At 40.4% G+C, this 17,857-nt stretch overlaps 1 protein-coding gene across 7 annotated transcripts in view; it reads left to right on the top strand.

Moving 5' to 3' along the window:
* LOC121170791 (putative RNA-binding protein Luc7-like 2) overlaps positions 1 to 17,857 on the top strand; it is a 40,751-nt gene that overhangs the window by 1,738 nt on the left and 21,156 nt on the right. For 2 of the 7 annotated variants that reach the window (XM_041002103.1, XM_041002099.1), the window contains exon 2: positions 13,338 to 13,432. In XM_041002103.1, the coding sequence (XP_040858037.1) occupies positions 13,338 to 13,432 (95 nt within the window). Of the gene's footprint in view, positions 1 to 1,350; positions 1,435 to 6,565; positions 9,262 to 11,727; positions 11,799 to 13,337; positions 13,433 to 17,857 lie in introns of those variants that run through there. The other 5 variants (XM_041002098.1, XM_041002102.1, XM_041002100.1 and 2 more) reach the window with 5 other exon arrangements.

The raw sequence follows: 17,857 nt of genomic DNA, 5'->3' as shown, positions 1-17,857 counted from the left end.
ATAACTCAAACTGACCCCGTGTTCATCTTGCTCCTTTTCCATCGTGAAAGAGGTATTGGGAAGGGGCTTCACCAAGGATCTAGACCAGTCTGTAAAGATAGCAGTCGGGAAGGCTTATGTTACATGATCCTTGTAATCCTTGTGGAGACCATTGGTGTCTTCTGCATATGCCAGATTTCACAGTTTTCACTGGGTGTTTTAATTGGACCAAGACAAGTATCAGCTGATATAATTTCTGAATCAAGCAGCCCATCTAGTGTTGTAAGGCTCAATTAAAAGGAAAACAAAATGTTCCTGTGTATGTAGTCAGCAAAGTGTGGGTTTCTTAAAACCCATTCTGCTTTGTATGCAAATGAATAAATGTATTTATGTGTCTGTTCCTGGATTTTTTTTCCTTCCATACTTAGAGGATCTATGAATGAACTCATGTTTGCAAATCCACGATAATATTTAGCTGAAATGACTGGATTGTCACTGTTGTATTGGGTTAGGAGGAAGAAACATACCTCTTTTCAAGGAAAAGAACTGATTTTTTTTTTGGAAAGCCAACTTAGTTCTTTTATGTATACAAAATAGGAATTAAAACCTTTTGCTTCTTGCCAGTATTTAATGAGTTTACATACTTCCTTTTCTGCTTCAGCACCTTTAAATAATTAGGATTGTTCTTTTTTAGAATACAGTCAACTTCAAGTTACCCAGGGACAGGGGAACATGGATACAGCCCTGAGTAGCATCATATAATTTGAAACGAAATAATGGAAAGGCTTGTATTGGACACAAAAACAGCTTACCAGGAATGCTGTTGGGTGTCTTTGGCACTAAGAGGTGGAATTGGGGATCCAGGAAGTGGGAGAGAGATGGAGCAGGTAGGTAGGAGGCTTTTTGTGTTTCTAACCCTGGAGTCCGGCTGTCCTCATAGCGCTTTTGAGCGCTCAGGGCCACTCCTGGTTGGGAAGAGTCTCAACTGGCCCAGGAGTCCAGAGAAATCCTGCCCCTTCCAGAAGATTTCTTCCCGCTTTTTTTTTCCCCCCAATACTTAATAGCTCCTTTTTCAACTCCTTGGAGATGTAAATCTTCTAGATACACGGACTTATTTGATTCAGTAAGTCATTTAGATTAGAATTCTCAGGAATAGGGATTTTGGTAGCAGGGAAATAATTTTGGGCCACTGGGCGCTCAGGGCAGTTGGATGAGTGGTGGAAGCGCGGGACGGGGGGCTTTGGACAAGCAGAGGGCAGAGTGGTGGCGCTGGGAGGCCGGGTAGGGGGATGACAAGGAGGTGGGAGAGGAATGCATAAGGGAAGTGGGAGGGCCAAAGACAAACTTTGCCTTCTTTGCAATTTTGCCTAGGGCCCTGGTGGTGGCAACCGCCTGTGTGCCACTGAAAATCGTGCCGATGCCTGGCATACTGCATAAATGGAAGCAGGGTACCGCGTGAGTTGAAACATTGGTCACACTATATAAAGTTTGTATATGTGAATCAGTGTAACTCATACCCATATAACTGGGGGTCTGACTGTATTTGGCTTTTTCTGATAAGGCATCATGGGCTAAGGAAAAGATCACTGGGCTGGGACTCAGGAGACCTGGTTTCTAGCCCCAGCTGTACCTCTAATTGTATTCTTGGGTAAGTCACTTCACCTTTTTTGCCTCAAGTTAAATCTCTAATTTGCTATATGGGGAAACCAGATAATTTCCTATGTCATAGTCAAATAATGTTAAAAAACATACATAAAGCTTTTTAGAAAGGAGCACCCATAAGTAGATCTCAGTTATTAGCATTTTATCTAGAGAATGATTGCATTTTCTAAGTTCTTTTCTGTTAGTTCTTATTTAGTAGAAGGGGGAGTGTGTCTAAGCACCATCCAGCCACTAGCAGGGGCAGCTGCAGGGGAGGGTTTAAGGAGCAGTTTGAGACTCCAGGGTGATTGTAGAGGAACCCCATGTCCTCACACAGACCATGATTATTAGTGTTAGGTCAGATTCCAAAGCCTTTCTGCTCCACAACAGTTTGGTTCTGAGTTTATCGCCCTAGTTTCAGGAATGCCTGAGAAGTGCGTAGAATAGCAGTTAAACGGAATCTGAGGTTGGATTTTCCATCACACCCTTGTTTTAGAATTGGAGAAGTTCCAGAAGGTAGTTTGGAGGGTTCCATTTCTCTTAATTGATTGAATCTTTAGATGGGAGCAGATAACATCTCTGAAAGGTTAAATCAAACTAGGATTGCCTGCTCTCAATCAACAGGTTGTGAAATATGGCATTCTGTAGTCTTATAATTAGAAGATGTTTTGGAAAAGTTAAGCCTTCGGGTAATTAAATATTTTTTATGATAATCATCCTAAATATATGCTTTCTCAATTAGAAGTTGTATAACTCAGTATTTCTGCTGATTAGCTTATTTAATCATAGCTGTAATAGATGGGATGTGAAAGTTGAATGGACATCTCGGGGACTGAGATGTTGAATTCTGGAAGTATTGTCTTTAGTTCAGGATGCCATTTTGCCTTGCTACAGAACTGTTGAATCTAAGCTTGGAGTAGTGTTTCCTTCAGTGAATTCTCTTTATACTTCACTGTAATCTGTGTTCCTTGTCATTGACTTGACATTGAAAGTCTTAATTTTTCTCACACTATTGTAATGAGCCTTATTTTCTGATTAGTTAAATCATTGTTTTATTCTTGTTAGATTACTCATTTTTAAGTAAAGGTGGCATGGCCTTTAATATATGGGCACACACACTTGAAATAAGAATGAGATTTTACTTCAGAGCTTGTAAATTCTTTAATATTAAAGAAACTTTAGGAAACAAATGGTTGTATTTCATTTTCAGTGATTTTTAAGAACTTTGAGTTCTACATATGTCCAAAATCCTGGAAGTTCTGGTACTTTCATAGTGAATCAGTTTAAGAAACTATCTTAGCTTTGTATTTTGAACTCTTGAGTAATATTTCTATCCATGTAGCAGCCTAGAAAACCATAAAATTAGCTCATGTAACCCTGCACTGTCTCTATTCTGTGTAGTTATTTAGCTCTCAAGTAACCCCGTGAGTTAGGTATTTTATATCAGGGAAAAAATACTGAGACCAAAGAAAAAATACTTGGCTTTATCTCTTCCTAAGCTCTATAAATACCAAACAAATGCAATTTGGGTAGAATGTCATGTAAGAAAAGATAGTAGGAGAGCTGCAGGTTTAAGATGGGTAGCAGGAATTTAAAGGCAAGTAGGTATACTGGATCAAGGTCAGGCTTAGCGAGGTGGTGTTGAATGATAGTAACATTGAACTTGGAAGTTGGTAAGGGTTCAGACCAGCAGTGACATGGAAAAGACAGGCAGTGTAGGGGCCCTGCTCAACCTCTGTCCTGGTGCCAGCCTCAGGAGGTGCCCTTCCTGTCCCAGCCTGCTCTATTTCATTCCAGCTCCCTGCTACTGTGTCTGGGAAAGCAACAGAAGGTGGCCCAAGGACCTGGGCCTTGCACCCGTGTGGGAGACCCATAAGAAACTCCTGGCTTTCAGCTTCAATTCAGACCAGTTCTGGCCATTGTGGCCCTTGGGGAGTGAACCAGTAAACAGAAGATCTGTCTCCTCTTTTTTTTGTAAATCTGTCTTTCAAATTTGAAAAATGACAACAGTTTTTTTTTTTTTAAAGACTGAATAAGGAAAGCAAATTCTGTTCAAGAATGGAATTCCAGAAAGATGCATGAATCTCAATGCTCTTAATGTAGTTCTTGAGGGAACATGTACAGTTCCACTCAAGAGAATGAGTCCGTTCGGGATTGTAGATGAAGAAGTTGGAGAAAGAACGGCCTGGTGGGGAAGGAAGGAGGGAATTATAGAACATGACTTTCTGATGGCAATCTCGTGGCTTTAGCATCTGGAAAAAAGGGTTATAGTACTCTTTTTGGTTTAAATTCTTGTGCAGCAGCAGCTACTAGAAAATAAATTGGAAGAAACGACCAAAGTAGACCAGTTATCCAATTTCGTAGGATTATCAAGGTTACAGAGAAAAGTCACTCTGGAAAGCGGAACTGTCTGTGTGGTTGCTTGTGCTTGCGCACTGACTTGCTTAGGCCTGTGAGAAGTTGAAAATATCAGGGGAGTAAAACAGTTCAGTTAGCTGAATGGGTCGCATTTTGCCACTTAGCATAGGCCACAGAACAGATCTTTGAAGCTTGTTTTAAAATCCATTCATTATTGACCCACGTGTTCTAATTGTGAACCATGTACAATTGATGTTTGACCTGTTTAGCTGATCATGAAAAAACTTTAACCAGCTGCTTTTGTTGACTCTGGTCATGTCTCTCTTAAGACCTCAGGAACTTTTTTCCTCCGATTCTCTTTTTTTTTTTTTTTTTTTTTCAATTCTCTTTTATAGTTAACTTTCTGAAACTGCCTTTTTAATAGAAGAAACTGAATATTTATTGGCGAATATTTAGTTATCAACCTAGCTGTTCTGTTCTATATCCTGCCCTGTTAGTTTACATGGTGTATTTTCTGTTACCTAAGGATATGCTTTGGACTAGGAGTTGGCACTGGTGGCCTGCTTTTTTTTTTTTTTAAGTAAATTGTGTTGCAACACAGTGCTCCTTCATAGCATGTATATGGCTAGCTTGCCTTACAGAAGGTGAATTACATGATTTCCATAAAGTCATATGGCTAGCAAACCTAAAATGTTTGCAATCTGGCTCTTTTAAAGATTTATTTATTTTTATTGGAAAACCAGATTTACGGAAAGAAGGAAAAACATCTTCCATCTGCTGGTTCACTCCCCAAGTGGCTGCAATGGCTCCGGGCTGCACTGATCCGAAGCCAGGAGTTAGGACCTCCTCCAGGTGTCTCATGTGGGTGCAGGGTCCCAAGGCTTTGGGCCGTCCTCGACTGCCTTTCCAGGCCACAAGTTAGGGAGCTGAATGGGAAGTGGAGCAACCTGGATACGAACTGGCACCCACATGGGATCCCAGCTGCTAGGCTACTGTGCCAGATCTCAAAAAAGGTTGTTGATCACTGTTATGAATTAGTGATTCTCAAAATGTGGAACATAGACAAGTAAATTCGACATCACCTATGAACTTGTTAGAAATGCAAATTTTGGGACTCTCCTACTGAAGAGACTCTTGGGGAGTCTCTGGTGCAATGCCTGAATAACTCAATCCTTGCCTTTCAAGCACTGGGATCCCAAATGGGTGCCACTTCCTGCTCCAGCTGCTCCACTTCCCATCCAGCTCCATGCTTGTGGCTTGGGAAAGCAGTCGAGGACTGCCCAGAACTTTGGGACCATGTTCCCTTGTGGGAGACCTGGAAAAGAAGCTCCTGGTTTCGAATCAGCTCAGCTCCGAGTATTGTGGCCATTTGGGGAGCGAATCAGTGGATGGAAGATCTTTGTCTTTCCTCTCGGTAAATCTGATCTGCCTTTCCAATGAAAATAAATAATGTTAAAAAATTAAAACTATCTGAATATTGTGATGCATAATTTAGCAAATTGAGAAGCTTCTAGATAAAGAATTCCCATTTATTAATCATATTACTATTGTTAATGTTAGTTAACAATTAACAGTAAATGGCATTACTATTTTTAACCTTTTTTTGGTTGTTTTTGTTTGTTTTCCTTATGTGACCTATAGTAAATATAATGAAAACAAAATGACATATAGAAAGATGGAACCTAGACACTGATATGACTTAGGGTTTCCTATGCTGAAAATTTGAGCTTGTCGGGTGTTATGGGTACTTTTTCTCATGGAAACTTTTCACTTAATCATGATCAGTAACTTTTCCATTAAATGAGTGAGTGAGGTTTGAAATGTGAATTTGATGTAATGAGTGTGGTATCTAAAACCATCTTTTATACCAGTCCAGCACTTTGCGCTGTTCTAGGTCTTCATATAGAAGGAAAGCTTGGTCTCTGCGTGTTAGTAGAAGTGGAATGCTGGAGGTGGGGAGCAGTTAGGTCTCCAGAGAGGTCTTTGTAGCCAGGGTGGGAATGGCTGACTAGCTTGATTTCTCATCTGTGTGTTCTGGTGTGTGGAGATCAACAGTTCTGTAGGATGTTACTGATTGGTTTCACAGAGAGAAAAAATGCTTGGCAGTGGGAAAACTGCTTTATCGGGGAGTTCTGGAATAGCAACCCTGAAAGAAAGAAGGTGGAGGAGAGGGAAAAGGAAGAAATGAATCAATCTAGATACCATGTATGAATAGTTTTGCAAATTCTTATGTTAAGATTTAGCTTGCTTCATGCTATTAGAAAGGACATTGCCCTCCACGTAGTGACCGGTGGTCTGTCCTGGTTGACAGGCTTAGGGTTAGTCATTGTTGATGGCAGGAGAATCTGTGTGTCGCTGAATTGCATGGCTTTAATGGTTTGTTCTTTCCTCTTTGGCTCTAATGATCCACAAGTGCCCAAAGGCAGAACATGAATAATTATTTTTTGGCTACGCAGATTTTGATGATAAAAATAGGCAATTGATTGTGAAAATTTTCAAATGACAAACACCTGTATGAATGTATAGGTTTTTCTCTTTTGTATTTCATCACATTTTAAAAAACAAAGCTTTACAAGTGAAGTCCCCATGTTCCTCCTCGCATTAGCAGTCCATTCTCCAAAATTAAGGCTTGTTTGGAATTTGGTGTGCATCCGGTGGGACACCATATTGCTACTGAGTTTTCAATAGTTACAAGACTCTCATCTCCTTCATGATGCTCTTCATTTCAATTTTCTTTATCATTGAGTTGTCTGCCACTTCTGTTCTTTGTTCTCATTTCTTTTCCGTTATTTCCTTTGTTGATTTTAGATTTGGCAAGGTTGTCTGGTTGGCTGATAGCTACCATCAACCGATGAAAACTTGTCTTGCTATTGTTTTTTTTTAATTCTTTATTTGAAAGGCACATTTACATAGGGTATGAGAGACACCACAAAAAGAGATCTTTGTCTGTTGGTTCACTCCCCAGATGGTTGCCATTGCTGGAACTGGGCTGGTCGTAAGCCAGAGCCTGGAGCTCCTCTGAGTCTCTTACGTGGTTGTACAGGGTTCCAAGATTTAGGGCCATCCTCCTCCGCTTTCCCAGGCCATGAGCAGGAAGCTGGATGGGAAGTTGAACAGCTGGGACACAAACCAGTGCCCATGTGGAATGCCAACCCTTGTGGAAAAAGGATTAGACTATTGAGCCACTGTGCCGCCCTGTGAACTTGTCATTTTTGATAGATAAATCTGTCATTTTTTCATTTTTTCCAACTATTAGTTTCATAGCTTTTGTTACTTTTGTGTACAGTAAGTTCTGAATAATAAGGGGTGCCATCTACCCAGATTGTGGGTTATTGGCTCAGAGTGGCCCCTCTGTGAATATGTATCCAAATTATAAAATTTGGGACAATACCATCTCATTTTGTACTGCGTGGGTCTGAAGTCCAGTGTCTGGAGGCAGCAGATGGGTCAAGTAGGTGAGTTTCTTCTGGCTGTGTGGGAAACCTGGGTGGAGTTGGGCCTCGTACCTGTAGCCTGTCCTGTTCTGATTGTTGCAGGCATTTGGAAGGTAGACTAGTGGGTGTAATATTCTCCTCCTTCCTAACTATGACTTGCTAATGTTTTATTTGAATCCCCAAACAGATGCTCTTTGATCTCCCCCTCCCCCTGACCCACCATGTGATGGCATTGATCCCAATCAGCTGCTGAAGAATCTGCTTGTATAATAGGGGTAAAACAGCCCTCTGAGGCCTCATTATATCACGTAGCTACTTTGCTAATTTTATTTTTACAGCTTTCATCACCATTCTGTTAGCTTTTACAGGTGCTCCATGCTTTTTCTCTTACTATCAAGTCTTCTCCAGTCTCATTCTTTATACTCTTGTTATATAAATTTTCATTGATAGGTAGACTAGATGTAAAATTTTAAAAAGTGTTATATGCAGCAAGTATAAACTTGTTTCAGAAATTTCTAATACATTGAGCATTGCATTAAAAGAAATGTGTTTCTTGTGGATTATGGTGGGTGTGGTAATAGTATGTAATCTAAGCATTAGAGGTTCTAGGTCACATGACCCAGAGGACTGACAGGGATGTCCTGTTTCAGCTGTGAAGTATTATTAGCATCTTTTAGAAGAAGGAGAAACTTGTATTACTGAGAGTGACTTTCTAAGTTCTGCTAGAAAGAAATAACTGTTACATTTCGAAAATAGACTGGGATATTTATCTTTCTGATGCGATGTTTAGTATTTCCTTCCTTTAACATGTCATTAAAATTTTTATAAAGCATCTATTATATTAAGATATGGTGGTGATTCCTTTTGTAAAATGAACTCCATACTTGACCTTCTTACATATACAGTGAATTAAACTGGGTGAATGAACTAACAAGGGAACATAGAATAAACAAGTAATGTAAAAATTGATCATTGAAAAGGTTAATTACAAGAGATTTTAGACTGAATTTTAAAGGTACACAAAGGTAGTTAGAGGTGGTTAGGGTTGGTTGGAAAGTGTAAGGGCTGATTAGTGCTGAGGTCAGTTTCCAAGTGTGATAGCCATGTAGCAGTAGTCAGCTTCCTTGATCTTGGCTCTACAGGAGCATATGGGGTTTGTGTACTGCAGAAGGTTTCTTCCTGCCCTGGACTGGACTAGAATTGGTCATGGATCTTTACATGTTTTCTGCATGTGAACATGGCAGCTTGTACTGGAAGAAATAGTAAATGGAAAGGTCATATCTCTACATATGAGGGTTCAAGAGGTCAGGGAAGCAAACTTCAGTTTTTTCGATTCTACAGCTTTCTAACTCTAGCTTTTTTTTTCCCCTCATGTAAGGGAGTATGGATCCTGTTTTAGAAGTTAGGGACCTGTGTTCTAGCCCTTGGTGCTATGTGGCCCCTAAAAGTGGTGTGTGTGTGTGTGTGTGTGTGTGTGTGTGTGTGTGTGTGTGTGTGTGTGTGTGTGTGCGCTTTCACTCCCTGATCCCATTTATAAACATGAGGATGTGCCCATTGCTTTGTATGCTGTTGTGTTTTCCCTCTGCTTTCCCTAAGCTAAGCTCTATGCTAGTTCTGTACAAAAGAAATACTGGTTGCTTTTATGAATTGCTTGCCATTAATACCTAATATGCAGTAAAATACAATTCTGCATATCATGAAATATGTCAAATATTACAAACGTTAAGATTCTTTTGAAATTACAATACTAAACTCAGTTCACTTTTGCTTAGCCTTCACAGTTGTTGATCACATAACATGGTCATCCACTCACAGCTTATAAAAATACAGGGAGCATCGGAGAGAATGGGTAAAGTAAAATTTTGATGTTTTTAAAATAGTACCTAAATCTGTGAAAGTTCATTTGGTTTATTGTTTGTATGGGAGGGAAAGGGTGGGCAACACAGGGGTGGGAGGGGTGGATAATTGGGAAAATAGCATGTTCTACGTGCAGTGGTGTAGGATAACAGCTAGGGTACGGTTTTAAGTGTTCACACTAGTAAAATTTAAGTATGTCAGTTTCAGAAGAGGCAGGATCATAAAATGACAGGTTTTTTAAGTGGCCTGTCCAAGTGGGACTGACTGCCTCAGACTTCGTTGCCTTGGAGAAGCAAATGGCTAGGAATGTGTTCCAGTTGTGGTTATCTGCCTGTGACTCAGGTATTCTCAAAAGTTTATGATTCATGAGATTCGTGAAGAGATTGGACAAGGGGGAGGTAAGAGAATTCTTGCTTTGAGGATAAATTGATCAGTAGGAAATTACTAGAATGTTGGAGCTTCCATTCACATGAAAAATATTTTGCCTGCAGGAGTTGTATTTCAGGTTTCTGATTCTAAAAACTTGGCATTGTAGTTATGTGCATTAATCATTGTAGAGGTTTAGGGCAGAGAGCTGTTTTTATAGGTTGGACATTATTACTGCTGACTTAAATAGCTTGATCTACTCTTCGTTACATTTTTTAAAAATTCTTGTGCACTAAAAATTTGGATGGAAAAAAAATTAAGAAGTCAAGCTTTACCTCAAAACATTATTCTGGCTCCAACTTTGCTACTTCCTTGCATGAAGCCATTTGCCAAACCAAATATGATTTGTTTACTGTTCTCCAAGCCTTCCTGCCTATATAAGCTCCAGTGAGGAATGCTCTTTTTCTACTTTTTTTTGCTTTGAATTCTCTCTGTCCTTTTATTTTATGCTCTTTCCCAGCCTTTCTAGTGCTTGTTGGTGGACGTTATAGTCTTAAATCCCTGGAGCACTACCTATTTGAAAATACCCGTTTGGCACTGGGATCATGCTATCTTGTATTACTGCTCATTCCTTCATTTGTATGTCTTATTTCTTTATAAAAATCATAGACTCCTTGAAGGGAGGGTGCTTGTCTCGGGTGCCTCTGTGCAACACTATTGCTTGGCACACGGAGGGCGATGTCAGTGGGTTTGGTCCTGTGAACTCAATTCAGACAGGACACATTTTCCCCCAGTTGAGATTTTTTATGTGACTATGCCCAGAAAACTCAAAATTAAAGTATTTAGATTCATAAAATAGTTCTTTATATTGTTAAATTTGATTGTTACTGGTTCCCTGTTTGTGTTTTTTGTTGTTATTTTCATGGACACTTTTATCTGAAAAAAAAAATTTTTTTTGAAAGACATGGTTTGGGCCAGATATCTTGACAGAAGCCAAAATTACCAGTGTTTTTATTTAAAAATTATTTGTTGATTGAACTGAATTTTACTTTCTGGCATAAGCCCAAATTTTATTAGATACTGCATGGTTTGTAGCCCAGTTGTTACATAAAGTGTTAAAGTCCTTGAGTAGAATTTTAAAAATACAATAAACAGATACACACTTTTTAGTCTCCCTCAGACTATTTTTGTACCTTCAGTTGTTAAAGGTTTTACTGTAACAGCGAGTGTTTGGTAGCTGTATTTCTACAGTTCTCAAAAGCTGATGGAGCACCCAACATGTGCAGTCAGGAGTTCTCTTAGCGTGCTTTGGCTCCGCCCCCCCCCCCTTTTTTTTTAATCTCATCGGGACCACTGTCTGTTAGATTCATATTTGGAATTGTTGCTGGTTTATCATAGTGTCTTCAGGACACACATATCTAATAATAGATTCAATGATGGTGTTTTTTCTTTTTTTAAAGCAAAAGCAGTCACCCTGTGGATGAAATGTTTGGTTACTGAAGCTTGATGAATCTTGATCTTATTGAGCTCTGTTTATAACCTTGAGCTGTCAGTTTAACAAAGCACTAAAGTGATACGCTGTTGCATTACTGAAGATTTAGATACTTGTAGAGGGAGACTTTAGATATAAGGTTCCCTTGACCCTGTTTAAAACATTGTATCATCTTTAGAGATTTTGACATAATTGGGGTGCAGGTTTAAAATTGTATTATATGCTAGCAAGCAAAAATCTCTAATACAGCATTGCTGTTTGAGTTTAGCAGAGTACCATTCGAGCAGGACCTGAAGTTGCACTCACCAGTCCTGATGAAGTGTATAGCTTTTTAAAACAAAACCCCAGTTGGCACATGGGCCCGAGGCCTACTTTGAAAGTTCCAGTTTTGGACTGTTAAGCTATGGCCAGTGGTATTTTTCTCTGGGGTAACACTAAGTCAGTATTAGAAAAAAAAAAACACCCTGATTTTGTTCACTTTTATTTTCATCTACAAGAATCTGTACAGTCAACGTGTACTTCTAGATGCTGTATTGAAATTGCTGGCAGAGTTTATTCTATACAAACTGAACAATCTGGCCCCTTGTTTTATTTGTAAAGGTTCAATGTATCTATGCCTGCCTACTTCAGTCTGCAAGGGAGTGTCAGAAAGGCCCCGCATTCGCCGAGCCGTGAGTTATTGCTAACTTTTCAGATGTGTTAATGAATGTGGAACAAAAGCAGTTGTGTTTAAAAAGAAAAGGACCACCAAAATCACCTTTATCACATAGTAGCAGGCGTGAACACTAACTGGGTCATTCCAATTTGTGTCGAGAACAGTCTTACTAGTGAGTAGCCTCTAGAAAACCTATTGTGGAACTGCTGTGAAGCTATCACGTTAGCTGTAGTTGTCTTTGAAATGCATACCCTGGTTACAAATTAGAATGTTCTTTAAATCTTTTTGACTAAAACAAATTAGAACAAAATCTTACCCCATCAGAATATGACAGTATATCGTTGAAGATATGTGATTAAACTCTTCAATGTAAGATCATGATGACATTAAATTTTAGCCTTTTTTGTTAAATGAAAACACAGAGGTTTAAATGATTGACTGTGGTCTGCAGGCAGCAGGAGCAGTGGAAGTCATCACAGTCCTTGCTGCTGCCAGCAGTGTCGGCTTCAGTAATTCACCAGTAGGTTTTCATTTGCTCACGATGCTTTCAGTTCAAAAGCTGAATTAAAACATCTGCATTTCTTAGGGCTTATTCTGTTTAGAAAGAGGAAACATCCTATGAGCTTTTTCTTTTGTTTTTCCAGAGATTCTAAGCAAAAATTTAACATCTGCATTTTGATACTAGAGCTAGTTACCTTTCTTGGGTTCTTTAAACTTTTGAGTAGCTAGTCCTATTTGACGAGCAGGTTGATACTTCTCTTGCTTAGGAGGTGTAATGTTTTATGTGGAGACAGACTGATAAGTACCCAGTTTGGCAGTTTATAGCGCAGACTGCATAAAACGTGGAGGTTTGGAGCCTTTCTAGGCCTTAAAGCTAACGTTTCATTTAGGCAATGTGCCTTTGTTTTACTGGTGTGTAAGTCCTTCTTCCAGGTTTGTACGCTCTTAAACACGTTATTCTACCCTCTCTAACTCCTCCCAGCAGCAAAAGGGGAGACACCTCAGCTGGAACAAAATAGTGGAAGAAATGGCGTCTGGGGTTCAGTGGGGATTCGCAGTGTGTATGCAATGTTTGCAAGATTACTTTTTATGTTTTTCAATTAATGTAAATAATTACAAAATGAATCAATGCTTATTGTCAAGAAGGGAACATTGTATACAGTAGAAACTCTTCTAGTGGGTCTGCTGCAAGTTGCTTAACCTCCGGGGGCCTCAGTTTCCTCATCCGCAATACAAAGGAATTGGACTTGGTAATCTGTAAGGTCCATTCCTGCTCTAAAATCCTATGCTTTTCTCAAGTACTCTGTTTAACAGAATGCATTGCTTTCCTACCTTGACTATTGAGTTTTAAGTGCAGTACACATACTGCAACTGCATGTTGTCTAAAATAGTTTTTCTATAGGAGGTTATATAAAACACTAATCCCTGTTGAGCTGATTTATAAATAAATGTGTGTGTAACCACACATAAAGCACTAGTTAATAGTAGGGCTCTCAGATACTTAATGCTTTCCAGTTGTCTAACCTAGGATGTTGTTGACTTTCCTATATTACAGGAGATACTACTCGTCAACGAATAAAATTCAGTGATGACAGAGTATGCAAGAGCCACCTTCTCAACTGTTGTCCACATGATGTCCTTTCTGGAACTGTACGTATTTATTATATCTGTTGTTTAATTAGTGACATGTACCACTTGGTAAAAATCTTCATTGTCCAGTTACTAGGCGATGATTAATAACACTAAGAGGAAGGATTTGTGTCCCTGTTTGTTCTATCTAGGTTGAAGGTTTTTTTCCATAGACGTTGATGCTTTACTATTTCCATTCTTCAGAGCAATTGTGTATTTATCTGACACAGAGATAATGAATGACAGACACACTGAGAACATAAGGGGTACTGCCATATCTGACTCATTCCCGAATGCCTGCAGTGGCTGTGCCTAGTCTGACAAGTGGCAGGACCCAACTACTTGAGTTACCACTTCTCCCTTTTGTGGTCTAGGATGACTAGAAAGCTATAACAGGAGCAGGGGCTTGGTAACTCAGAGTGTCTAAGCTGAACACTTGAGTACTTTGAATACAGAGGCAGTTGTTACCATCTTATAACGAAAGAGTGGTAAAAAGAGCTCTTGTCCACTCTCATTCTCCACGTGCCCCCTTGGCTGGGGCCAGATCCAGGAGAACAAGACCTTGCACGACATTGGCAGGAATCCAGTCATCTCAACTGTAAGTACCGCCTTGCGGGATCTGTTACCAAAAAGTTTCAGGCAGGAAATAGAGCCAAGATTTAAACCCAGGTATTCCAATGTCAGACATTTAAGATTTAAGTTAGAAAGAGAGGGAGTGGGCCGGCCTGTTGTGGTGTCCTAGTGATTCAGTCCTTGCCTTGCATGCGCTAGGATCCCATATGGGCGCCGGTTACGTCCCAGCTACTCTACTTCCCATCTAGCTCCCTTTCTGCTTGTGGCCTGGAAAAGCACTAAAGGATTTTTTAAGATTTACTTATTTTTATGGCCAAGTCAGATATACAGAGAGGAAGATCTTCCACCCGATTTCATCTGATGATTGTAGAAAATATGAAAGAAATTGAATAGGGAGTTTGATTTTGTTTTCAACAGCATCTTTTTTTTTTTTTTTTTTAATTTTTATTGAAAAGTCACATTTACAGAGAGGAGGACAGAGAAGATCTCCCATCCAATGATTCACTCCCCAAATGACCGCAACAGATAGAGCTGTGCCCATCCGAAGCCAGGAGGCAGTAACTTATTCAAGGACTTCCATGCAGGTGCAGGTTCCTAAGACTTTGAGCCATCCTCAACTGTTTTCCCAGGTCACAGCAGGGAGCTAGATAGGAAGTGGAGCTGCCAGAATTAGAACCGGTGCCTATATGTGACCTCGGTGCTTTCAAGGCGAGGACTTTAGCCACTAGGCCACTGTGCTGGGCCCTCCAGATATTTTTAAGATATGTAAATAGTTCCACAAATTCAGGGTTTTTTTTGAAAGGCAGATTTTTACAGTGACAGGAGAGGCAGACAGAGGTGCTCCGTAAGCTGTTTCACTCCCCAAGGACCCATATGGCCACAAATGTCAGAGCTGAGCTGATTTGAACCTGGGAGCCAGGAGCTCCTTCCCGGCCTTTCACCTGTGTACAGGGGCCCAAGGCCTTGTGCCATCCTCAGCTGCTTTCCAGACTGTAAGCAGGGAGTTGGTCTGGTGGTCTGGAAGTAGAGCAGTTGAGATATGAATGGGCCCTGAAGCAGCACCCATACGCAGTACTGTGCTGGCAGGCAGATGATGTTAATCCCAGCCTGTGGGCTGCTGTAAATTCGTCTTACCAAATCTGGGGCAGCTAGTGGATTCTGGTTTCTCCTTTTGGTTGAAAAAGGAAGGATGATGTTACAAACACATCATTTGTAACATGTATATCATTGAGCTCATTGAACTTGCGTTACACGAAATACGTGATAATAATAAGTGAAACAGATTGTTATATTGCAAGTGATTTAGCGCAAGTATAAGACAGATTTTAGGTCTTTTACCTTTTTTGTTTCTAAGTTAAGGCAGAGAATCCTGTTTCGGATGGTTCATTTTCCAGTGTCTGAGACGTGGCTGGGGCAAGAGCCAGGAACTCTGTTCTTATCTCTTGAACATCTCCATTTTACTCTGACCTGCTCCCTCCTGGGGTTTAAATTATTAGGAAGCTGGAATCGGGAACCAGGATCCGTTATCAAGCACAGCCAGCCAGGATGTGGGTGTCCTTGTTGTTGGGCCTAACACCTAGCCCTGTTCCTGGAAATGTTTTGGTTTGTTTTCTTTTGTACTATGTTAGATTTTACTTTCAGATTTTAAGTAGCAAGACAGATGAATTAGTATAATTAGTTCTAATTTGATGGTTCTTACTAAGGAATCTTTTAAAAGCGTTTAGTGCTTGACTCATAATAATTGCAGCATTTTAACTGTTAAGCTTTATTGTTTTACATGATAAAACAATGGGTGTATTGATTTAGTTACAGAATTTTTAAAACTTTCTAAGATTTTGTTGGGCGTTACTTTCCCCTTTTTATATTTAGTGTTTTACTTGTGAAATTTAATGATGCAGGCGAGCTGAAGAAGGAATAGCAAAGGGTAACTAAGAAGAATTAATTCACTGAGAGTCAAATTGAGAAAATAAGAGAGTTCACTTGTTTTTAAATGGTCGCAGTGGTCAGGGCTGAGCTTGGTTGGATTTCCTACACAGGAGCAGGGACCGAAACATTTAGAGCATCATCTGCTTTCTCCAGGCCATTAGCACTGGTGTGAATTGGAAGCGGAGACGCTGGGATGTAACCCAGCTCTGGTTGAGGGTGCTGGTGTCTCAGAGGGCAGTTTGACTCACTGTGTCATGATGCTAGCCCCTCACAGTACCTGGTTTGAAACTGTTAATTCTAAAGTCATATGGGCAAGTACAAGTCCATGTGATTATATTAATTTTGAAAGATAATTTTAAGTGTGAAAATTTATGAAATTTGCGTCTCTAGTATGTGGTAGCAGCTCAGGTGCATGGGCAGGCACTGGAGAGAGAGAGTGATTCTGAGCTTATATTTTTTGATTTACTTTTCAAATGTCTGCATCAAACAGGGCTGGGTTAGGGTGAAACTGGGTGCTCAGATTGAAACTGAACTCTAAGTATGGGTGACAGGGACCCAAGTGCTTGGGCCATCGACATCTGCTTTCCAGGATGTATTGCACTACAGGCAGCAAGTTCACGTGCTATGCAACCACACTGGCCTAAATCCTCTTGAATGAAATCACCATATTTTTGGAGACATTTTGCACAATAGGTGATTATATATTATGTTTTATATATACATACATACATACATATCTATCTACATATATATATATCCATGTTGTCAGACAAGAGTTAAATAGGCCGAGTCAGTTCTGAGTACTGTTTACAAAGCTTAGGCTCTGATTTATGTATTCTGGATTTTCTGTTCTGTTTGCTGTTCCTGTAAGTGTGTGTGTGTGTGTCTGTGTGTGTGTGTGTGTGCACGCCCGCACACTAGCAGTTTGGAAGATTTATTTACCTTCTAACTCCTCTGTAAAGTCTGAAACCTTTTTGTATTTTTCCCACAGTTAACTTGCTCATTCTTTAGATCTAGTGAAATAATACTCTTCAGATTAGTGTTCTTATCTGATCCAAGTAGGAATGAGAAGCAATACTGCTTTGTTTTAGACTTGATATTACTAGTTTTCTTTTAGAATTTAAACTGCATGAATTCACCTTATCCCTAGCATCTAGCATTGGGGTGATGTCCCCTCCCAGATTTTTCTTCTTCGGGTTTTTTTTTTTTTTTTAAGAGAAAATTTATGTTATTTATTTGAAAAACTGAGTTCGGGGAGAAAGGGTGTGGCAGATGTGTCTGTCATTACTCCCCAGATGGCCACAATAGCTAGGGCTATGCCAGAGCCCAGGTAGTAGAGCCCGCTCATGGCTTCCTGAATTATATTGGCAAGGAGCTGGATTGAAAGTGGAGCAGCTAGAGCCCAGTGCGGCGGCCTGGTGGCTAAAGGCCTTGAGCATGCCGGTTCTGATCCCAGTGGTCCTGCTTGTGACCTGGGAAAGCAGTCAAGGATGGGCCAAAGCCTTGGGACCCTGCACCTGCGTGGGAGACCCCAAGGAGGTTCATGGCTCCTGGCTTCAGATCAGCACAGTTTCGGCCATTGCAAGTGCTTGGGGAGAGAATCATTGGATGAAAGATCTCTGTCCTCCTCTCTATAAACCTGACTTTACAATAAAATATTTTTTTAAAAAACGTGGAGCAGCCAGTGCTCACGATGTGGATGCTAGCGCCGGCTGTAGAGCCCACGGACCTGGGATATCTGACTGCCTTTCTAGGCTCATTAGCATGCAGCTGCCTTGAAGTGGAGTAAGGGACTGCAGATAGCATGCTATACAAGATAATGCAAATGGGGCCTGGTGCAATGGCGCAAGTGGCACAGTGGTTAAGTTCCTCGCCTTGCGCGCCCGGGATCCCATATGGGCGCCGGTTCTATCCCGGCAGCCCCGCTTCCCTTCCAGCTCCCTGCCT

The sequence above is a fragment of the Ochotona curzoniae genome, unplaced genomic scaffold (assembly GCF_017591425.1).
Source record: "Ochotona curzoniae isolate NIBS_2020 unplaced genomic scaffold, NIBS_Ocur_1.0 scaffold_2476, whole genome shotgun sequence".
Classification (NCBI taxonomy): Eukaryota; Metazoa; Chordata; class Mammalia; order Lagomorpha; family Ochotonidae; genus Ochotona; species Ochotona curzoniae.
The sequence above is the reverse complement of the archived record's forward strand: the minus strand, read 5'-3'. Positions and strand labels throughout refer to the sequence as shown.